At 48.7% G+C, this 24,014-nt stretch overlaps 1 protein-coding gene across 2 annotated transcripts in view; it reads right to left on the bottom strand.

The window, feature by feature from the left end:
- Positions 1-24,014, bottom strand: part of NRF1 (nuclear respiratory factor 1) — a 62,260-nt gene that overhangs the window by 16,079 nt on the left and 22,167 nt on the right. For both annotated transcript variants that reach the window (XM_084206366.1, XM_084206365.1), the window contains exons 6-10: positions 19,043-19,201; positions 18,203-18,397; positions 14,492-14,593; positions 10,959-11,116; positions 7,616-7,740 (exon numbers count right to left, since the gene is read on the bottom strand). In XM_084206366.1, the coding sequence (XP_084062492.1) occupies positions 7,616-7,740; positions 10,959-11,116; positions 14,492-14,593; positions 18,203-18,397; positions 19,043-19,201 (739 nt within the window). The remainder of the gene's footprint in view (positions 1-7,615; positions 7,741-10,958; positions 11,117-14,491; positions 14,594-18,202; positions 18,398-19,042; positions 19,202-24,014) is intronic.

The raw sequence follows: 24,014 nt of genomic DNA, 5'->3' as shown, positions 1-24,014 counted from the left end.
CAACATGACATTCAGAAGATAGTGTCAGATCATCTGAATTTTCCAAGGGAAATTCAGGATCAGCCAAAGAACTTCAGCTTCCTGATAGCACAGCAAAGATAGGAACTGCTTTAGGTAGTCAGACCTGCTTTAAATTCTTGCACCAGCCAACAGGCAGCTCCTCTTTCAAAATTTATGGCTAAAGAAGAAATCCTGCCCAGCCTGGAGTCGCTAGCAGCGCTGCTCCCTTCCCTCTTGCAGCCCAGAACAAAAGGGAACATATTGCAACTATGAGAGAGAGGAGGGCTGCTGTCTATTGCTTTAAATGTAATGTTAATGCCCTGTAATCAGCTTTAATTTTTAAACAGAGCCAGCCCTCCTGTCCATTTCCCCTAATTCAGGACACGTGGAAGGTAAATGGCCTGTGCTTAAAGCAGGGCAGCCCGGGCTGTGACAGCTGGGGAGCCTGTCAGCCTCAACGGCCTGATCACAGCAATGCATGGCACAGCTCACCAGGGGAGGGGACTCGGGGAGGGCAGGGCAGGTGCTGGGGATGCTTGAGGTCAGGGAGAAGCCAGGAGACAAGGCCAGACAGGGCACGGCTCATTTAGGGGCTGGCAGCTCCCCGAGACCGGCAGGAGCGGGAGAAATGATGGAAGGGATGGAAGTGTCCAAGGAAAGGCCTTGGATAAAGCCCCCTCTGCCCCAGGGAAGGGGTTCCCTCTGGGATATTGGGAACTCTGGCATGGACACGCTGAGCAGGGACAACATCAGGAGCTGAGTCCCTCCCGGGGCCTCCCCAGGGCGCTGCCTCCTCCCTCTGTGCTCTCAAAGAGCAGCCTGGAGACCTCACGTGAGACCTGGATACAGAACAGGGGCACAAAACCACCCAGGAGCCTCCTGGTGCTCCTCGGGCACTTTGTGGAGAGGAGAGAGGCCTTGGGACAGCCCCAGTGCCCCTCATGTCAAAATCTCCCCAAGAGTCATGGAACGGTTTGGGCCGGAAGGGATCTTGAGGATGCAGCTCCAACCCCTGTGCCCGTGGCAGGGACACCTCCCACTGTGCCAGGCTGCTCCCAGCCCCGTCCAGCCTGGCCTGGACATGCCAGGGATCCAGGGGCAGCCACAGCTCTTCTGGGCACCCTGTGCCAGGGCCTGGAATTCCTTCCCAAAATCCCACCTGACCCTGCCCTGTGACAGTGGGGAGCCATTCCCGCAAGCCTCGCTCCTGTAAATCCCCATTCCACACCCTAAGGTCTCCCTGCAGCCTTCTCTTCTCCAGGCTGAATGAAGACAATAAGATCAGGTTTTTCTCCCCCAAAAGACCAAACTGTCTCCAGCAATGACCATTCTGTGTTCCCACCACGGAAGCCCAAAGGAATCCCCCTCCAGCCCCTGCCGGGCTGAGCGGGGCCGCTCCCACCGCGCACCTGGGACGGGAGCCGGAGGGGGAAGCTCCGGCCGGGGATGTGGGCTGTTTTTAACCCCGTTGGTGGGCAGACAAATGCTAATCGCCAGCGGCAGCCGCCTCCTCAGCAGGGCCAGGCTGTCAGGGCAGAGCCGGCCGGGGCCGTGAGCCCAGCCCCGCGTCACGGGCACCGCGGCGGGGTGAGCACCGGCACCGGGGCTCCGGAGGGCACGGCCAGGCGTGAGCAGGCACGGAGCACACGCTGCCCCTGCGGCCGGGGGATGCTCTGGCTCGCCCCAAAACGCCAGCAGGGAATTCCTGCTCGCACCCAGCAGAGCCAGAGGCTGACAGTGTTGGTTTTCCCAGCTTTTATAGAGATGGGGCAACTGAGAGGTGTTTGAAGGGATTTTATTCTGTTATCAGTTTTGATGAATAGTGAGGCATGAGAGATGTAAAACTCGGTGCTATTCCATCAAAAGCTAACCTGGTTTTGGGTCACAATACTTTGTAAATGCTTTCCAGCCTATTAGCTTTTGCCACACAATGCTGCTGTTACTCCTGACACCATTCACTCAGTATTACCCCATCTTGATAAAAACTAAAAAAACCAACAACAGGGAATGGGGGTGGGCACAGGATGCAGCCAGGAGCCCCCTCTCTACAGAGCACACACAGAGGAGTGAGTGTCCTTGGAATCATGGAATCATTAAGGTTGGAAAACACTTCCCAGATCGAGTCCCACCATTCCCCAGCACTGCCAAGGCCACCACTGACCCTGTCCCCAAGTGCCACATCCACAGGGCTTTGAAATCCCAACAGGGATGGGGACTCCAAACCCCCCTGGGCAGCTGTGCCAGGGCTGCACAGCCCTTCCCAGGAGGAATTTCCCCAATATCCACCCTGAGGCTCCCCTGGCCCAGCCTGGGGCCGTTCCCTCTGCTCCTGTCCCTGTTCCCTGGAGCACAGCCCGACCCCACGTCCCCAAGTGCCACATCCACAGGGCTCTGAAATCCCCCCAAGGATGGGGACTGCACCCCTGCCCTGTACCAGTTCCTGACAGGAGAGGAATTTCAGTGCCTTTCTGTGAGGAATTTTTTCCCTAATATCCCAAACCTCCCTGATGCAATTTGAGGCAGTGTCCTCTGGTCCTGTCGCTTGTTCCCTGGGAGAAGAGACCCCGACCCCACACAGATGAAACTCCTTTTGACTGAGGTTTATGCCAAGAGATTTCACTCAGAGCCCAACAGCTCTGTTGCTGATAATTATTCATTGATACACAGCAATTTGTCCTCTAGCAAACACCTCTCCCTGTTCCTGGAGCTGCTCAGCAAACCCAGGAATTCACTCTTCTGCTCTCCTTGCTGGCATCTCTTCTACCCTTTCTCATCTGAAACACACTTGCAAAAATTATTTTCCTCACCTTTCCTTCAGATTGGGATTAAATCCTACCTGTTTCAGGGAAAACCTTCATAAAAAAATTCTGTTCCCACCAGGGAGGCCCTACAAAAAGCTTGACTCTTTCCTTCCTGTCCTCCTGGATGCAAACATGCTGATCTGCACTTTGCCAAGCTGCTAGCGATTCATTTGGCTCCATCTTCCCTAAAAAGGAGATCCAACAGGAAAAACATAAAATACTCCTTTTTAAAAAGTGACATTTGCAGCCCCTAAGCCTCCCCCCATGAAATGTATAAATGTTTTTCTCATGTGAAAAAGCCACCAGCTCCCAGTGTTTCACCTCCCTGTCCCGAGGCATCCCAAAGCAAGGACAGGGATCCCAGACCTGTGCTGGGCTTTCCCACCCGTGTTCCTGCTCTCTGGGAGATACACAGAGCGCAGGAACAGGATCCCAGCCCTGCCCTGCCCTCTGGATGTGCCCTCCTCTGCAGGCAGCCGGCTGGGACTGGCAGGCAGAGCTGCAGGAGCTGCCAGAGCAGCGCTCCCATCGCCCACCTGCACGGCCAGGCTGGGCACAGCTCCCACCTGCTGACTTTGGGCGGGAAGCTCGGCAGCCTCGCCCAGAACTGAATATTTCCAGCATTTAAACCTCTTCTCACATGGAAATCACCACCTGGGGCAGCAGTTCTGTGTGGCACCGTCACCCCAAACCCCGCTGAGGCTCCTTTATCCTGCACATGTTGGAGTCCTGCCTGCTCAGAACTTTAAACTCTCTGTGCTGAAGGGCACAGAGCCACAAGAAAATACTACATTTGACCTGAGGCTGTGGAGAAAACTTCCAAAACTGACTGACAGCACTACGGGGTCTGTGGTTTGGTTAGAAGTCTGTAATATCACAGCATAGAAAACTTAGAGTTTAAGGTTTTAAAATATAACAATACATATGGGGCAAGATAGAAGTTTTAGGGCAGTGGCTAGTTGTTCTTCTTCCCCTTCTTCTCCATAAGTTTAAGTAGTATTTTGTTATTAGACAAAAAACTCTGCATTGTGGACTTCGAGTGAATAGTTAAGTTAAAAGTAAAAATAATTTAGGTGCCATTTCTTAATTGGATAATTTAGCCTTAAATGACCTCATATAAAAGATAGTTGGCCATTTTGTAGCTTCTTTATACAATGCTGTAGAACTCACCACTTGTAATATAAATAAGAAATAATAAACACCTAAATCTGAACACAAAGTATCATCTTGAGAGCTTCAATCCCAGCCTTGAGAGAAGCAGGAAAAAGAAGCCAAAAAACCAACAGCACTGATGCCTCTTTCCTGGGCTTGTGAAAGCAGGGAGCTCTCTAATCCCCCTGCCCACGTCAGACCCTAATGCTCCTCACAGATCCTGGCTCAGCCCAGCCCTGAACATGGCCCCCTGTGCTTGTGGGGAGAGCAGAATTGGATTTTTGGGATGGAGAAGGGCAGGACTCGGGGTGGGCTCCTCTCAGTGCCCCCCTTTGTGCTCCCAGGAGCATCTCCAGCAGCACAGGGAGGAGATTCAGCAGGAAAATCTGCTCTGGGGACAGGAAAAGAGCAGCCAAGGGGGACAAGCAGGACCCACTGGATCTCCGGCTGGGCCAAGCTCCGGTGTGTGAAATTAATTCCCTGGTTATGGCTCGATCCCACATCCTCCACAGCTTCTTCTTCCTTCCCAGCTCGTCCCACTGCTCCTCACCGCAGGAGCTGGAGCGTTCCACTCCCCTGGCCTCCCGCAGCAGCCCCGCCGGAGCTGTGGAAGCCTGGCTGTGCCGGGAGCTGCCCTGCCCCTCCCGGGCCCCGCCAGGAGCCTCATCAATATTTCAGCTGCAGCCGGGAAGCCCTGGCAGCTCCCAGGGCCCCGCGATCAATGGCAAACAAAGGGCGGCGGGAGGAGCTGCTCCGGCGCGGCTCCGCTCCTTCTGCGCTCCCCTCGCTCCAAAAGCAGCTCCAGGGCACGCAGTTTTTCTCAGCAGAGCATTTCCCAGCATTTCCAGGGGCTGGTGCTGCCACGCTGCCCTCTGTTCAATACCAACCACTTAGGAAAAAAAACCATCTGAGGCTCCCGGTGTGGGGTCAGCAGTTCCTGCATCCCCACCCGGAGCAGATGCTCCTGAGGAGCAGGAAAACCATAATGCACTTAGCTGGTTTGACACTGCATGGGAGCAGGAGATCTTGTTTCCTTCAGCTGGGAATGGAACAGATCACAAGGTTATCCACAGCCCTTTCTCAGTGCAGCCACGTTCCTGGGCTCCCTGCAAGATATCCAGCCCTAGAGTCCAACATTGCCATGAATATTCAGAGGTCTCCTCTTTTTAGCCATCCTGGATGTCTCGTATTGTTATTATTATTCAGATAATTTCAGAGAAGGGATGGGAAAAATGCCATAGTGAGAAACAAACAAAAAAAATTTTAAAAAGAGAGTAATTACATTAAATGGCTAATGAAACACCTTGCCTGACCTCCAGAAATTTTCACAGAAATCATGGAATGGTTTGGGTTGGAAGTGAGTTAAAGATCATGGTGTTCCTGCCATGGGGACACCTTCCACCATCCCAGGTTGTTCCAAACCTGTCCCACCTGGCCTTGGACACTCCCAGGGATGGGAAGGTGTCCAAAGGTGTCCAACTGTCTCCTTTGCCTTATCAATAAGATGGAGATAAACTTCTATCCTACCCTTGCAGATAGGTTTTTTCCTCAGAAAAGTCCTGCAGAAGGGTCAGAGCATTCCCAGAGAGAAGCATTTATTGGGAATATCAGCAAATTAAGACCTTGCAAGCAGCAGCGAGAAGGGGGAATTTGCTGGTTAGGAGCATTCTGGCTCTGGCAGTTGTTTTCCCACTCCCAATCCCACCTCCTCTGGACAGAAGGGCACAGAGTGGATTTCTCCTGCTGCATCCATCAAATGGTGTCCAGGAGGATGCTCCCACTCCCACCCCGGCCACGGAGATAAATCCTGCCAGCGGTGAAATCCATCTGCTCTGCCTCCCCAGACAGAGACAGCAGCAATGGATAGCAGCATCTCCTCCATCCCTGAGGGAGATCTATTAGCTGGTTACGTAAGGAAGCAGCAGCATGGAGCTTCCAAGGACTCCAAAGCCCTTCCCCTTAATACCACCGGAGATTAGAGCAAATCGAAGGAGAGTGGAAAGCAGGCGAGGGGCTGTGGGCGAAGTTGTGCTCACAGGAAAATGCTGCAGCCTCTCCTCTTAATGCACTCTAAATCCCATCTGATTTCCAACTCGGCTGCTAGGAAGAAAAAAAAAGGAGAAAAAAAAAGAAAAAAGGGAAAAAAAAAAAGCCCAGCCTGTACTGAAATGATGTCAATGCTGGGAGAGTGAGGTGGAGTGACTCAGGGAGGGTGTGGAGAAGGGGAGTTTTAGGAGAAACATCCAGAGGAATCCAGACTGGGAAAGCATTTTGGAAGCAGAGCAGAAGGAGCCAGGGGTGAGGATCTGCTTTTCCAAATCTGATTAGTTGCTGGTTTTGAGCATCCGGGGTCAGATCCTGCCTCTGATAAACACACAGCACTTATCGCCCTCACGCCAGGCTGCCGGCACAATAAACACAATCCTGCTCTTCCCTCGGTGCCAGATGCATCCCCAGCTCCAGGGACAGGGATTTCCCTTCATTCCTGCTCCCTCTTCAGGCTGGCTGACTCCACAGCAAGGGAACCAAACCAGCTCAAATTCCTCTCCTCTCCTCTGCTGCAAGCTGAACAGGGACGTTTCACACGGAGCGCGCTCCTGGCTGCATGAGGAGCCTGATGGAAGGCAGCTCTCACCTGAGCAGGTTTCTGCCTTCATGCAGAGGGACAGTTCTGCCACCCAGCCACACGTGCTTGGCCCCTCTTTGACAATTCCTGTCCAAACAGCCCCACCCTCGAGGCGAGGTTTCTTTTCGACTTTACCCTTTGCGCCCGTTTCCGGCAGATTTTGACACACCTCCTTCCACCAACCCAAACAACCGGCGGGTTTCTTGGGTAATTCCATACCAACCACTCTGAGCTCAGAAATTATCCCAGAGTCAGGCTGGAAAAGACCTCTGGGAGCACTGAATCCAACCTATGACCCAACACCAAGGCATTCAGTGCCAATGTCCAGGCGTTCCTTAAACACCTCCAGGGTCAGGCAGAAGCACAGGACAACTGAAGGCAGGGGATGAGCCCCAGCGAGGCACATTCTCATATTCCATTCATCTCTTGAACTGGATTTTACAGATTTACAGTTTTATTTCTAGTTTGAAGAGCTGCAAAAGTCACCAGGCTTGGCAGAAGGCATAGAACAGGGGAGAAATGCTACAGAGAATCCCTGGAATCAAGAGATCGACTGTGGTGGGAAGATGGAAAGTGAAGCAGGAGGAAAACGACCTGAGGCTGACTCAACAACAGCCACCAAGCATAGGAAAAAAGCCTTGAGAAGTGAAGGAAATAAGTAATAAAATGTTGGTTTAAGAGTCCTGGAGATGAGTTTATTATGGCACCAACTGATTGTGTTAAGTGATCGAGGCTGGTCCTTCCTGTGCTGGGCACAGACACACATCACAGATGAGTTTTCCCAAAAAAACTAAGGGTAGAGAGTCAGATGGCAGAGGAGGGAAAGATCAGAGCCAGCAGCACTATGGGAGCCACCAAGGAGCTAATGCTCCCATTCCACCCTGAGATTAAAACTCACAACTGGTCAGTGACCCCCTGAGGGAGGGAGGAGTACTTTACCACCCAAACTGCGCCATTTCGGTAAAAAGAGAGGAAAAGGCCGTTTTTAAGAGCCTAAATAAAACAAGCCACAACAAAAGCTTTGCAGAGGCCTTACCATTGGCATCCTGGACTCCTGTGAGTGCTCCCACTGCCGCTGCAGTCTCCCCAGACAGGACAATCTGTCCCCCTCCCTGAAGGGTGGCCTCGGCCAGCGTGGCTACGGCGTGGGCAGCGGCTTCACTGCAGGGGGGAGACAAGGGTTAGGAGCGGCAGAGAAACAAATAAAATAAAATAAAATAAAACTCCATTTCAACCAGCAAACACACGCCAGGAGAGCAGCCCAGAGCGCAGGGATTCCCATCTGGCCTGGGGGAAGTGATGCACAGCAGGAAATCGGCACTGCAGGAGGAATGGATGGGATTTTTTCAGGTCTTTTAGAACAGCCCTGTGTTCTCCCCTTCCCCTGGGACTTGGATAAAGCTTTGGGACAATTCCACGTGGCTGCTTCCTGCCTCTGCATTCAGGTATCAGACTTTTGGCACTGGTGCATCCTGGCCTCTGCAGATTTCAGAGCTCTCCCTTCTGCCCCCTCCCCTCGCCCTGCTGCCACGAGCAGCATCACCAGCTCTGCCTTCAGCTCCTCCCAGCCAAGTGGCTCAATAATTCTTTTTAATGAGCATTATTTTCCAGCAGAGTGCTCTTAAATTTCTACACATGATGAAGAAATTCTTGAATTTCTTCATTTGATGAGGCCAGGCCCAAAAGCCCTGCTAAGGTGCTCAGGGAGTTTCAGAACAGGGATGGGGTAAGGAAAGAAGGAAAAGAAGCTGGGACTGTCTCCACCAAGGCTGAGCTGCTGAGACTCTACAGCTACAAGGGTGTAAAAGGAACTTAAACCCATCCAGACCCAGGGCAGGGACACCTTCCCTAAGCCAGGTGAGCCCCATCCAGCCTCCTTGGTGCCTTGGAAGGATTTCCTGCGGCTCTCAGGAGGTAAAACTGGCTCTTGAAAACCCCAAAGCAGCTGCAAAGTGCTTCAGGGTTGTTGGATTAAGCCTTTTTTCACCCAGAGCTGGGGTGGTTTTGTGGTGAGGCAATACAGATGTTATAATTATATATATCTATTATATATTATAATAATAATACATATATAACATAATATATAATAATATATTCTATTTTATATATTATAAGATATATATTTTATATGGGATGGTTTTGTGGGTGAGACAATACAGATGTTATAATTCACACAATTACAATTAGAAATGAACCATTTCTTAATTACAAGTGTTCCTTAGCCCATCAGCCTTTACTACACTATGCTGTAAATGCTTTAAAGCTAATAATCTAAAGTTCCTTCTCATAGATCTTACTACAATACACTTTTCATAGTTACATTTTTCTAAAATACCTAGTCTTACTTACAAAACCATCCTTTAAAACTTATTTTTGATTCCATTTCTCTCCTAACAAGGTTTATCCTATTCCATAGCATTTCTAAGTCAATGTTTCTTATCTCAAGGTTTACATACAAGCACACACCACGTGAGCCTTCTGTCAAACTTTAAGAATTCTCTCCAAATTCATTTCCCACCCAAGGTCACCCCAGGCTGTTTCAGGGTTTGTGTTCTGTGCTGTCTCACAGCAGCCTTGCTGGGAGCAGGGCAGTGACAGATATTTAGGAAGGGATGTGCCCAATCCTTCCCCTCCTGCACCCTCCCAGCTTCCCAGAGTCTGCAGCTGGACCATCAGCTCTGATCTGTCTCTAATCCCCTCTGAAACCCATCTACCCTTTCTGCTGCCCCAGCATCCTGGAGCAAAGAGTTTCACATTGAATTAGAAGGAAAAATTACATTATAGTGCTTCAAAAACTCAGCCTTTAGTCTGATATTGTGAGAAACAGAAAATAAAACTTTTCCTTTCTTGTTTTCCTCGTGGCTTCCCACATTTCCAGTGATCTCCTTCCCATGGCCACTGTGGCATGGATCATTCCTGGGGCTTGATCACTCTTTTCAGTTTGAGTGGTGAGCATTCCCCACACTGTCCAAGATGTGAATGCACCACCAGTAATTCCTAATCCTGGCCTGCCCTCAATGCCTTTCCTGACAATTCCTAACATTCAACTTATTTTGACAATATCTGCTCAGCAGTGGTAAAACATTCCTGAAGTCAAATTTCCTACCCATTCCTACCTGAATTAGGAAAAAAAAAAAAAGTAGGGGTTTCCTTTAGCTTCCCCATGGATGCTCTCCCTCTGCTTATTCTCTGCTTGACCAATTGACTCAAATATTTCCAACTATTTCCCCATAGTTTTTCTTCTCTTCCCTCATTTCCTGCTTAGATGCCAAACACTTTCCTACTGCATCCACTCAGGGGGGATTTTCAGTTCCCAACAGCCCCTCTGTGTCTCAGAGCAGCTCTTAAACACTCCTAGAGAACCAGAATATTTTCTTGCCTGGCTTCCCTCCTCCCCTTGGCACCTCCTTCTCCTTCAGGAGCTCTGGGAAGGCATTTTCCCTGCAGGAAGGCCCAGGGCAGCTCAGCAAACCTGGCATCAGGTGTAACCCCATGCCCAGCCTTCCCACTTCTAAACAAAATCCATGCAGGGAAATCTGGAATCCTGGAAATGTGCAGGATAAAATCCTGCAAGCTGGATTTGGGGAAATGGGGGTTGTTCCTGTAACTCCAGTGTCCTGAAAAGATAATTTGGTTTTCAACCTCATGGAGCAGACAAGAAATATCTGAAGGACCCAAATCTGCATTGTAAAGAGCAGGAACAGCTCTAGGTGTGTTTGGGATTCAATCCCAACAGAGATTTGGGAGCAAACTGGGATCAAAGCGATTCCTCCAGCAATTTCTGGATGCAATTTCAAGCTCGTGGAGCTTTATTCCAGCTACCATCAGTGTGGTCTGGTGCCCTGTTCCACCCCCTGGCTGCTCAGCCAACAGCCTCTAACCAGGATCCTGCTTTGGATGAGGGAAATTCTTGTCCACACCTCAGCAGTGGGAAGCCTCCTTCACTGCTGTGCTGTGATTTCCTGTCCCTCAGGGAGTGCCACAGCCATTTCCAGGGTTTAGGAACAGCAGGATGAGTTTAAGCAGCTCAGCAGAGCTGAGCAAAGATATTTCATCCTGCTGGATGGACCTGTGCAGCTACACCTCGGATCCTGCTAACCTGAGTGCAGCCAAAAACCCCAATAACCACTGCAGCTCCTTCAGCTTCTACTCCAGAAAGATTGTGGGGAAAAAACCCCCAAAACCAGCGGGCAGTGGAGGAAATTCTGATTCTGACCCGAGCAGGACTCGGGAGCTGCCCTGCACTCACCACCTGAGGCAGGAATCCGCTGAGGAAAAGCCTCTCTCAGGGCTGAGCAGGGTGAACTCTGCCCCATCAGAAGAAAGCCCAGCAGGAGATGCCAGGCTCAGGCCGAGGCAGCTGTGCCCTCTGCAGGTACCTGTTGAGTGCCATGGTGACAGTGGCTCCCTGCTGCATCTCCTGCGACGCCGCCACCGCCGCCTCGGCTAGCGAGGCCACCGCCTGCGTGGCCTCCGAGGCCTGCGTCGTCTGGATGGTCATCTCCCCTCCCTGCAGCGTGGCCCAGTTCTGCTCCACCTGCAGGAACACAGCACAGCCTGGGGGTCAGGGCACCCCCTCCAGGGGAGGAGAAATGGATGGGGTTTCACAGAGCCCGGCAGTGCCCGGCTCTGGGAGCGGGAGAAGGGAGGGAGGGATCCAGCTGGACACTGCAGCCCTGCATCAGCCAGGAGGCTCACAGGGCACAGAGATCCAGAAAAGTTCTCAAAAACCCAGAAATCAGAGAAGTCACACAATCCCTGGGCTGGGAGAGACCCTCAATGTCACAGAGTCCAGCCCAGCCCCTCGGGCAGAGCCTGGCAGGCAGTGCCACATCCAGGCTTGTTAAACACACCCAGGGATGGTGACTGCAGCACCTCCCCTGCAGCCACTGCAGAACTTTATCCCCTTGCTGGAAAAGCTTTTTCCTGCTCTCCAGCCTGAATTTCCCTGGGCACAGCTTGGGGCTGTGTGCTCTGGCTGTGTCAGTGCTGCTGCAGAAAGAGCCCGAGCCCAGCTGAGCACAGGCACCTTTCAGGAGCTGCAGGGAGGGCTGGGGGCAGCCCTGAGTCTCCTTTCCTGCAGGCTGAGCACGCCCAGCTCCCTCAGGGCTCCTCTCAGGGTTTGTGTTCCAAGTCCTTCCAAATCCCTCTTGTCCAGCCAAACCCAGCAGTGGTGGTGTTGTTGTACCTGGATTGCTGCCTGCCAGCCTGGGCTGTTCGTTAATTAGCTGTGTTTAATGGCCATCAATTAAAACACAAGTTCCACCTCAGCAGGAGGAAGAACTTCCTTCCATGGAGAGTGGCAGAGCTCTGGAACAGCTGTCCAGGGAAGCTGTGGAGTCTCTCTGTCTGGAGACATCCCAAAGCCACCTGGACGTGTCCCAGTGTCACCTGCTCTGGGTGACCCTGCCTTGGACTGGATGACTCCCAAAGGTCCCTTCCAACCCCAGCTGTCCTGGAATTCTGTGTTTCTGCAGTGCTGGAGCCCCAGCACAGATCACATCTCCCAGGGAAATGAGCTGTGCTTTCCTCCCTGTTTCTATTTGCACTTTTTGGGGATTGGTCCATGTTCCCATCCAGGATTTATCTGGACAGCACCTGTGACCTCGGATGGGATTGAGCCATATTGCTTAATAAAAGATGCTGGTGGCTGGCAATGTTCATTTATCTCAGGTATTTAAAATTCCCTAACTCCAGACATTCCCATAGATAATTTCCATATTACCTGAAGTTCACCCAGCTGCTCATTTTCCCCCATATTTTCAAGTGGAGATAATGATTATATGGCCACAAAATCCACCAGGATGAGAACTCAAAACATACTTTGGTCCAAGAAAGCAGAGGATCTGCTGACAAATCCTACTGGCTGCTTTGCAAGGTGGAGTTCTCCTCCACCTCCCATCCCCATAAACATTTTAGGACACTCCCCAAGTTCTGAAACAAAAATTAAAATGCTGCAGGGGGTGATGAAAAAAAAAACCTCAATTTGTTGGATGGAGATGGCTAAAAAATCCCTAAAAGCAGAGGTGATCTGAGGCTCAAAGTAAAATCTTGCACGAGGAAACTTTGCTGCTGTTGGGCAAAGGGAAATCCCAGCACAGGATGGAGAGGGAGGGAGAACCTGAAACTGTGGGTGGGAAGGGAGATCCCAAAGATGCCCTGCTAAGGTGCCCAAGGGCTTTCAGAACAGGGATGGGGTAAGGAAAGAAGGAAAAGAAGCTGGGACTGCCTCCACCAAGGCTGAGCTGCTGAGACTCTACAGCTACAAGGATTTACAAGGAACTTAAACCCCATCCAGACCCAGGGCAGGGACACCTTCCCTAAGCCAGGTGAGCCCCATCCAGCCTCGTTGAAAGATTTCCTGCGGCTCTCAGGAGGTAAAACTGGCTCTTGAAAACCCCAAAGCAGCTGCAAAGCGCTCCGAGGTCACTGCAGGCTGCTGGGCAGGGCGGAGATGGGAGCAGGGTGTGCGGCCAGCAAAGCTGTTCTGTGCTGCCACCTCTCGCCGTGACAGCACGGGGACAGAAGGGACAGAAGGGACAGAAGGGACAGAAGGGACCCACTGCCTCATTTAAAGGTGGGGTGTGAAGCCAAAGGGGTAAAAAAAAACCTCTCTATAATTTTAAGGGAATGTTTCTTAAACCCAGAGAAAGAATTCTATTTTTTAATGTATGATTCGATTTTTAAAAAGTGAAAAATAAATGTTTGCAGGTTTGAGTGTTCAGATTTAGGCACAGAAATGCCAAAAACCCCTAAATAAATAATCTATAGGAGATATATATAAAAAAACCCCCAAAATTCAGACCTAGGGCTTCCACGATAATTGTGGATTTATATATATATATATATGTATGTTTGTGTGTGTGTGCATGTGTGTGTATGTAAAATATATAATCATAATATATTTATAATTTATATTTATAATGTCTTTTATATTTTTTATACAGACAGTGCTGAATTGCTATTTTGGCTCAGGATTATGCAAACAGAATTTTATACATATATATACATACAATTACATATATAATTATACATATATTATACATATATTATATTATATTATATTATATTATATTATATTATATTATATTATATTATATATCATATCATATCATATCATATCATATCATATCATATCATATTTTTAATGTGTTTGCAGAGTCCTGAGCTGAAATGATACTTATACACAATTATATATACTATTATATTATTAATATGATATATATTATATATAATTAGATATAAAATATACCATATAATTTTTATATATAATAAATAATATATTATAATATATATTATATACTTTATATTTTATGTCTTTGCAAAGTCCTGAGCTGAAATTATATATATACACAATTATACATAATATAATATAATATAATATAATATAATATAATATAATATAATATAATATAATATAATATAATATAACATAACATAACATAACATAACATAACATAACATAACATAACATAACATAACATAATGACTTTTAAAATATATATAGCTATATGTGTGTGTGCTTGCAGAGTCCTAGCTGAAATGATACATATACACAATTTTATATATACTTATACACTATTCTATTATTATATTATATTATATTATATTATATTATATTATATTATATTATATTATATTATATTATATTATATTATATTATATTATATTATATTATATTATATTATATTATATTATATTATATTATATTATATTATATTATATATATTCCATATATAATTGTGTTTGCATAGTCCCAAGCCACAATAGCAATTCATCCCTTTCTGTATCACACCCCCGCCTCCTGTTGTGTGCCAGCCCTCACGTGTCAGGCTGGTGCTGCTGCTGTTTGCTGTGAGCCCAGAGATGTTTCTGGAAGCTGGGGCAGCCCCCAGGAGGAGCAGGCTCTCACCTCTCCGTCAGCCACGGCCGAGTAGTTGACCTGTGCCACGGTGACCGTGGTGGGCAGCTCGGAGGCGTCGGCCAGCGTGGCCACTGTGGCCCCTGTGCCAACCTGTGGGGGAGAGAACAGGGCATCAGTTACTGCAGGAAATGTCCACAGGGCATCAGTCAGTGCAGGAATTGTCCACGGGGCATCAGTCAGTGCAGGAATTGTCCACAGTGCATCAGTCAGTGCAGGAAATGCCCACGGGGCATCAGTCAGTGCAGGAATTGTCCACGGGGCATCAGTCAGTGCAGGAATTGTCCACAGTGCATCAGTCAGTGCAGGAAATGCCCACGGGGCATCAGTCAGTGCAGGAATTGTCCACGGGGCATCAGTCAGTGCAGGAATTGCCCACAGTGCATCAGTCAGTGCAGGAAGTGCCCACAGTGCATCAGTCAGTGCAGGAATTGTCCACAGGGCATCAGTCAGTGCAGGAATTGTCCACAGGGCATCAGTCAGTGCAGGAATTGTCCACAGTGCATCTGTCAGTGCAGGAATTGCCCACAGGGCATCAGTTACTGCAGGAATTGTCCACAGGGCATCAGTCAGTGCAGGAAATGCCCACGGGGCATCAGTCAGTGCAGGAAATGCCCACGGGGCATCAGTCAGTGCAGGAATTGTCCACGGGGCATCAGTCAGTGCAGGAATTGTCCACAGGGCATCAGTCAGTGCAGGAAATGCCCACGGGGCATCAGTCAGTGCAGGAATTGTCCACGGGGCATCAGTCAGTGCAGGAATTGCCCACAGTGCATCAGTCAGTGCAGGAAGTGCCCACAGTGCATCAGTCAGTGCAGGAATTGCCCACAGTGCATCAGTTACTGGAGGAATTGTCCACAGGGCATCAGTCAGTGCAGGAATTGTCCACAGTGCATCAGTCAGTGCAGGAATTGCCCACAGTGCATCAGTCAGTGCAGGAAGTGCCCACAGTGCATCAGTCAGTGCAGGAATTGTCCACAGGGCATCAGTCAGTGCAGGAATTGTCCACAGGGCATCAGTCAGTGCAGGAATTGTCCACAGGGCATCAGTCAGTGCAGGAAATGCCCACGGGGCATCAGTCAGTGCAGGAATTGTCCACGGGGCATCAGTCAGTGCAGGAATTGTCCACAGGGCATCAGTCAGTGCAGGAATTGCCCACAGTGCATCTGTGAGTGCAGGAATTGCCCACAGTGCATCAGTCAGTGCAGGAATTGCCCACAGTGCATCTGTGAGTGCAGGAAGTGCCACAGCCCTCGGGGGTGTGGGGGTCTCACGTGCTGCCAGGCTGAAAAGAATAAAGGAATTCACTGCCAGTGTGGTGCAGGGAGGCTGTGGACGGTCCATCCCTGGCAGTGGCCAAGGCCAGGCTGGGAGCAGCCTGGGATGCTGGAAGGTGGCCCTGCCCATGGCAGTGACAGGATCTTTAAGGTCCATTCCAACCCCCTCAAATTCCATGATTCTGTGACTAATTGTAATTGCAGAGCTCACAAAAAACACAGAGCTGTCCCCAGGGGGGAGGAAATCCCAAGCTGGAGCCATGGCAGCTTCCAGACTGGAGCCAAGTTTTGCCCATCTCTCGTGCTGTCCCTGTGTCCATGGAGGCCTCAGTGGTCTCCCAGCCTCAGGAAGAGCAGCTGTGGGAGCATGGTGGAGTCAACTCCCCTCTCCCAGCCACCCAGCACCGGCTCAGAATTCCCTGCACACCCTCCTTGCTCCCCATTCCCTGGGTCTCATCTCCAGGCACCCTGGCCAACACGAGCTCCTCCTCGATCCCCCTTTGGAAATGATCTTTTCCCCACTTAACAGCTGGGAAAGGACAAAGGCAGGGAGATGGGCAGCTTTGTCTCTGAGGACAATGAAATATAAATGCCAGCAAGTCAGTGGCATCTCAGGTGTCCAGCACCTGAAAGGACACCAGTCAAAGGGAGATTGAATGGACAGGTGAGCAGAGAGAACCAGCCTGGCAGGTATGCTGGGCCTTGGTGGGGAACAGAAAACTCTGACAGCCACTGAAAAGCTCCATTTGGGGGAAAAACCCTACTGATACACCCAGATTTATCTGCAGGATGGCTGAGACAAGAATGGCTGAGACTTCACTAAAAATGTCATGCTCAAGAGGGACAAAGTGCTGGGCCTGGTTAGGAAACACCCCCAGTGGTGGTGTGGAGGCACAGGGGAAACTGAGACTCAATTCTCACCCCCACAAGGAGTTTGTGGGAAGTTTCAAGAGAAAAACCAATTTTCTTGACATCCTGAGCTGCCAGAGTCTGCCTTCCCACACATGGAACACAGCAGCAGCACAGAGCTAAGAACAGTGGGAGAGGAATCCTTATTCCATGAGAACAGATGTGCACTTGGTGTTTGTAACAAATGTAATACACTTCAGGTGTCAGATGAAGACCTGGGGCACAGAAATACCTGATCTATATATAGATATATATAATTTTTTAATATATATAAAAAGATATTTTATATTTATATATATATATGTATTTGGTGTTTGTAATAAATATAATACACTTCAGGTGTCAGATAAAGACCTGGGGCACAGAAATACCTGATCTATATAGATACATATTTATAAATATCTAGATATAGATATAGATAGATTATAGATAGATAGATCACATATATAATATATATTATGTATATATTTATATATAATACCTGAAATGCAGCTAATTAAACTACATTTCATACCATTAAAGGAAGGCAGTGCCACCACCTCTCCTGCCATTGCCACCACAGGTGGGTGTTGTGTGCTGGCACCAGGAACTGGATTTGTTCTAAGTAGGCTCACTAAACTTGGGTGAAAGCCCTGATTTTTTTTGACCACATCACAGAAATCCTTGCACTGGAGAACAAGGGGTGGGAGTTGGGAAGAGAGAGGATGAGGATGGATCTTTGCTGTGGGAGGATGAGGATGGATCTTTGTTTTGTCTTTATCACATCTTTATCTAAGATGTGATAAAGATGAAATTCCTGAAGGACAAGTTTAGCTTCTGAGCTTCCTTAAACCACCTTGTGGTGTTGGAACCCAGGACATCCCTCTGGCTGCCCTGCAGGGCTTGAGCCCCTGCCCAGGGGCCTCAGAGACCTTGGCACAGAGCCCAAGACCCCTGTGCCTTTGATCTTGACCCATGGAAAAAAATACCAACCTTATATGAGGATTTACAAGCCACAACAGTTGAAGTATAATGATAGAGAATTTGTCACAGGGTGAAAAATAAATTTTTGGGGCTTTAGAATGGGGGCTTGTGGTCCCAAGATGGAGGAATTTGGGTGTGCCTTGTCCTTTTCCCTTCTTCTTCCTAGCCTCCATCTTCTGGGTGATGCTGCCACTTTGGGATTGGTTGAGGGCAGAAGCTCAGTGTCTAACACAGGTGACAGGGGTTGGGAAGTTATGGTAAATATTGTACATGTAGCTTTTAGTATAAAAAGATAACACTGCCCTGAGGGCAACCACTGTGCCTCTGTCTGACCTGCTGAACAGACCTCAGCAGGGCAGGAGAAAGAATGTTATAGATAAGACACACTAAACAACCTTGAGAATGAGAACAGAAGAGCTCTGACTCCTTCTTTGAGCACTGGGCTGGGAAAGGAGATTTTCTAACCCATCTCGGGGTCCCTGTGAGCAGCTGAAGCCCCCAGAGGGGTGGTTTGAACAGTGCTGGAGCTGGAGAAGCGGGGGGCTGCTCTCACCTGGATGAGGGACACGGTGCCGTCGGGGTTGCTGAAGGTTTGCACCACGGTCTGGGAGGGCACCAGGTGGGCGATGCTGTGCGTGGTCGTGGTCTGCGGCGTCTGCTGGTCCTCGAAGGCGTACAGCAGGTCCTCGCGCCCGTGCTGCTTGTAGCAGTTCTTGACGATGGTGCGCAGGGCCTGGGTCCAGGACACCTTCCAGCGGGAGGGACAGGGGACAGTCAGCCCAGGGAAGGGCTCTGAGCCCGCTCGGCGCCGGGGCTCGCGCCGTGTCCTCGCCGGGCCTTGCCGGGTGCTTTGCGAGGATTCGCAAACAGCCCCAATATTTAATCTCCCTCTGCTCATCCCCCCCTTCCCCCAGGGAATCAGCCTGGAGAGCCACCTGATCCAGTGAAGATGTTCCTGTTCAATGCAGGGCTGGATGAGAACACCTTTAAAAGGGCTCATGCAACCCAAACCGTTCTGTGACTCCAAGCAGAAAACCGTGGTGATTTGGGAAATCTGCCACAGCACCATCTCCAGCCTCCCCAGCCAAGCAGCCCTGAAGCAGCCTGCACAGACCCTGCTGCCTCCCCACCATGGTGGCTTCCTTTGATTATCTCTGCGACAGAAACTTTACTTTTTCACCCAGTTCTCCCATCTTCCCTGGCTCCACTGCACATCCACGACTCCTTCCTTTAAGCACAAAGCTCCCTGCTGCTCTGAACAGGCCAGCATCCCTTCCCTCCTTCAGGAGGCCACGACACAGACCCTTTCTTCTGTCCCTCAAGGCAAAAACCACCCCAAAAACCCAGCCTGCAGCCCCTGTGCTCCATTTGGGGCAGACAGGGAGACACCCACCCTCTGCTTCTGCTCCTCCGTGCGGACGTCGCTGCGGACGTTGGCCCACGGGATGTCCTCGGGCCACCAGATGGGCTTGCAGCTCTCCTTGCCCCAGCCTGGCTTCCCACGACCCGTGGAATACTTCAGCATCTCGGGGATGAAGGCTCTCAGCTGTGCCTGGAACAAACCAAAGGTTGGGAGGCGTTTAGGAAGTCACACCTCGGGTGGTTTTGAGGCGTGTTGTACAGAAGGACTGGGCTCAACTTCCATCCTGTTGGAGCCATCAAACAGAAGAGGCCTGAAAGCCCAAGGAAGGTGGACAGTACTTTGCCATCTTCCCCCAGGACTCAGCTTGGCAGCAGGTGGAAGAGAAGAAACAAAATTCCATCAGCAAATACAAAATTACAACAGCAAGGCATGGCCACGGTGTTGACACTTCACAATTCAAACACTACCAGGAAGAGAATGAGCCAACCTGAAATGGAAAAAAAAATTTAAAGAATTGCAATAACCTATTAAAACCCCCATAATCAATGTCACTCCAGGGACTGGAGCTCAGGCATGAGCTGATGTATCATTTACAGAGATGCTGTGAGGAGATGGAGCTTCAGTGACTGCTGAAATGTGGAAACCACAATCTCACACTCCTCCAGCCCTGTCCTGCCAAAATAAATGAAAAACTCACCCAGGGTTTTGTGACAAGATTGGTTTTGTACCAGGGACTCCTTGGTGCACCAGGAAAAGGCTGGTTCAGCTGCAGAGCAGAGCAGGAAGGGGACAGCTCTCCTTACATCAGAGAAACTCACATTCAGAGCTTAAAAACTGCATTTAGGAGCAGCTCCCTGCATCCCTTCAGAGCTTTTAGAGTAAAATATTTCATAGAACCATGGAGTAATTTCGGTTGGAAAAGACCTTTAAGTTCCCCAGCACTGCCAAGGCCACCACTGACTGTGTCCCCAAGTGCCACATCCACAGGCAGTTGGGCTTTGAGAGGAGCCACATCCACAGGGCTTTGAAATCCCTCCAGGATGGGGATTCCACCCCTGTGCCAGGGCTGCACAGCCCTTTCCATGGAGGAATTGTCCCAAAATCCCCCCAGCCCCTGCCCTGGCCCAGTCTGAGGCTGTTCCCTCTGCTCCTGTCCCTGTTCCCTGGAGCACAGCCCGACCCCCCCGGCTGTCCCCTCCTGGCAGGGACTTGTGCAGAGCCACAAGGGCCCCCTGAGCCTCCTTTGCTCCAGGCTCTGCCCCTTCCCAGCTTCTCCAGCCCCTCCAGACCCTCCTCGCCGTGCTGCAGCTGTTTCCCTCTCTGGACACAGTCTGGATGTTGCAGGCATTGGCTCCAAGCTGTCCCTGAACTCATTTCCAGCTGCCTTTTCCATGGAACATGCCCCAAGGCCCCTTTTAGCCAGCCTGTCCAGGACCCACCTTCCACTGCAGGGCCAGCACCCACCCTGGCATGGCCAGGCTCCCTGGATGCAGCCTGCTCAAGGGAGAAGAAAGAATTCCTCCAGAGAGCAGTTCCTTTCAAATGACATTGAAAGGATTTGTTCTTCAGGAACTCTGCAGCAAACAGGGCTGAGTGAGCAGAGCTGGGGCAAGGAGGGAAAACCAGAACGGAGCTGCAAAGGCAGGGAGCTCACTCCCAAGGATTAGTATTGAGCAGCAACTCTGCCCAATTATTCATTCAAATAAACCTGGCAGCAGCAGGGGTTTTGGAGTTGGTTTTTGAGGTTTCTTGTTTTTGTTAAGGTTGGGATTGAAGTGTTCGAGAATGGTATTTTGTGTTTAGGTTTAGATGCTTGTTATTTTGTATTAATATTATAAATATACATTTATAATATGTTTCTTTATATATAATATATTTATAATATATTTTTATCTGATCTATTTTAACAATATATATAATATATTATATATTATAATATATAATTATATATTATAATATATAATAGGTATTATAATATATTATAATATGATATGTTTATATATTTATAATATATAATATGTTTATTTATATAATATATAAAAGATAGAAAATATATATTCTTTATAATATTTATAATATATAATATATAACATATAACATATAATATATAATATATAATATATAATATATAATATATATTTATAGTATTCTATTAATAAGTTACAAAATGGTTAACTATTTTTTGAATAAGGTTTTTAAAGGTTAAACTATTTAATTAAGAAATTATACTTAAATTATTTTTATTTTTAACTTAATAATTAATTACTTGAACTGTGTAATGCAGATTTTTTTGTTTAGTTATAAAATACTATTTAAGCTTATGAAGAACAGGGAAGGAGAAGGATTTGCTTTTGCTTTAAAACTTCTATTTGCTTTTATATACTATATATATTTTAAATAATATATGTATTATATTTAAAATAATACATATTATATTTTAAAATTCTAAACATTAAGTTTTTACTTTGTGATATTACACACTTTCAATTAACTACAGGCTTGTCATTTTAGTGTCAGTAACAATTCTGGTTTAGGGCTTTGGGTTAAAATGCAGGATTCCTTTGGGGGTTAGAGTTTTTTGGTACAGAAAGTTTCGAATTTTCAGCATTTAGGACTGGTGCAAAGCCAGTTCAAGGAGCTGCCCTGCTCCTTGTTTCCAGCTGCAGCAATGTCTGCTCCACGGCAGTGCAGGGCTCCAGCTACTCCAGGTGCTCGTTAAGGAGGGCTTGTCTTTAATCCACGGGGAGACAATCAGCAGCACTGGCAGGAGAGAGCACTTGGCTCATTAGTGCCCTAACGAGGCCAGGCTCTGGCACAGGTAATGTCCCCCACACCCCTGGGGCACAGGGGGAACATTCACCTGCAGGAGCCACTGGCACCATCCAGGAAACAGCCCAAAATCAAACCTCTGCTGGGAAAAAGCCAGTTTGTGCCCTTGTAAAGGGCTCAGGTGCCCCCAGGATGGAGGATTTGAGAGAAACTCTGAGAAATGTTTCTTTGCCACCCTTCCCCACAGGCTCAGTTTTCACTTTTAATGTTAAATTCAAGAGTTAATGATACTGAGCTATCCCAATCCCAAATGAACAGCCCAAAGCACAGCCAGCTGTATCCCAACTGCTCTCTAGAGCTGGAAACACTAAGTGGGTTCTAGAACAGAGCAAAACCTATGGCTGGAATTTTCTACACAGCCCCACAGCTCAGCCTCAGGATCTCTGGGAAAAGCAAAGTTGAGTCCACGCAGGACCTCAGGCTGCACCTGAAGTGGGAGAGGGAAAAACAGCAACTGCACCAGAGCTGGAAGGGAGCACAGCCCTGAAACCATCCCTGCTGCACTGCCCGGGGCTGAATCCATCCCTGCTGCACTGCCCAGGGCTGGGAAACCATCAGACCATCCAGGCTGTTGCTCAGCTGCATGGGAGCTGATTCCAGCCAGGATCCTGCCCCGTGCCAGGGACCAGCTGGGAGAGCAGGAATGCACTCTCAGGTGGTGAACAGGCACCATGATGGTCTTTGAAAAACTTTATAAAGCTTTTTCTGGCTTGTAGGAGCCAGAAAAGCTTTTACTCCCTCCTACAAGCAAGTTATAAATCACAGGGGCTTAAAAAAAGTCAGCTTAAAGGACAAATCACCTGTTCATGAAAGAGTGAGAGCTGACTGAAGCACTGAGCTCAGCTTGGTTAAGCTCAGATTACCCAATTTTACTCCTCAATCACATCAACGAGCAGCTGAGAACAAGTTGAGGGGCAAACTCAGCTGTCACCCAAGTCCAGAAAGCACCAAGATCCCCCTCTGTGAGGGCTGAAAATCCCACTGCAACACAGGTTTTCCTGCCCAGCCCAGGTGAAACTCCATTCCCAAGGCTGGAGAAACATCTTTGCCCAGGCAAATAACAGCTTTATTTCCCTCCAGACCACTGGGGAAGCAGAGCAATTAAAAGGAGAATTATTTTCACCTCCTCACTGATGACACCTCTACACCTGCCTGCTGGCACCTGCTGAAAGCAGAAGCCTCATTTTTCCAGTCCCTGCCATCCTAATTACATTTATATTTATTTTTGTTCCAGTTTTCCATAGGGTTTTGTGCAACTAAGGTGCAAAAAAAAAATCTGATTTTTTGCTAGAAAATATGAATAACTATACTGGAAGCTCTGGTAATCTAGATTCCCACAATAAATTATGTGCCCAGCTCAGAGAAACCTTTCCACAAAGCTCTTCTGAGCTACTTCACTGGGCTGGAACAATGAGGGCCATCCCTAAAAGGATCCTTGTTTTTCTACCACAGAGCAGCAGGAGGGGGTTTGAGAGAAGAGGTTCCACATCAGCACTTTGGGCTGGCTGAGCAAAGGCCCTGCAGGACCAGGAGGAGAAAAACATTTCCATGGGGAAGTGCTCCTGGTACACAACAAAAGCTGCCATGAGCAGCTCCTGCAATGCCACCTTTCACAGGAGTTTAAAAATCTAAGAAATCATTTTTGTCTTATTTGTCAGGGACTGGGGAAATGATCTGTACCAGCCAAAGCACAGTAAGCTCGATAAAATTTTATTATCAGTGTGAGCTTGTCTGATTCCACTAAGAAATGGAAATGGTGTTTTGAGCAGGGTGTGACCTCTGCAGAGCACAGAAAAATCTGCACATCTCTGCCCTGCTCTGACCTCTTTGTGTGCTGCCCTTTCCATCTTGCTACTCCCTTGGAAAAAAATTGCTTTTCAGCATTTAAAACTTGTTGTGGTGCCTCAGACTGGTGCACCCAGAGCCTCCTGCAGGACACAGCTGCCTGAATTCAGGTCCTGCATCCCTGGGGAGGAGATTCCCCTCCAGATGGAGCTTTCCTGGGGAGCCCCCTCCACTTTCTTCCAGCAGTGAGGTCAGGCTGGACCTGGAGAGGAAGGGAATCTCCCACATGCCCAGGGCAGATAATTCCCTGTCTCCCACAAAAATATCCCATTGACAGTCTGGTCTGGGGTTAAACTCCCCTCTGCTCCAACCCACAGCAAGAAACAGA

This window comes from Fringilla coelebs, assembly GCF_963513975.1.
Source record: "Fringilla coelebs genome assembly, chromosome: 5".
NCBI classification, from domain to species: domain Eukaryota; kingdom Metazoa; phylum Chordata; class Aves; order Passeriformes; family Fringillidae; genus Fringilla; species Fringilla coelebs.
This window is presented reverse-complemented; position numbering and strand designations above follow the sequence as displayed.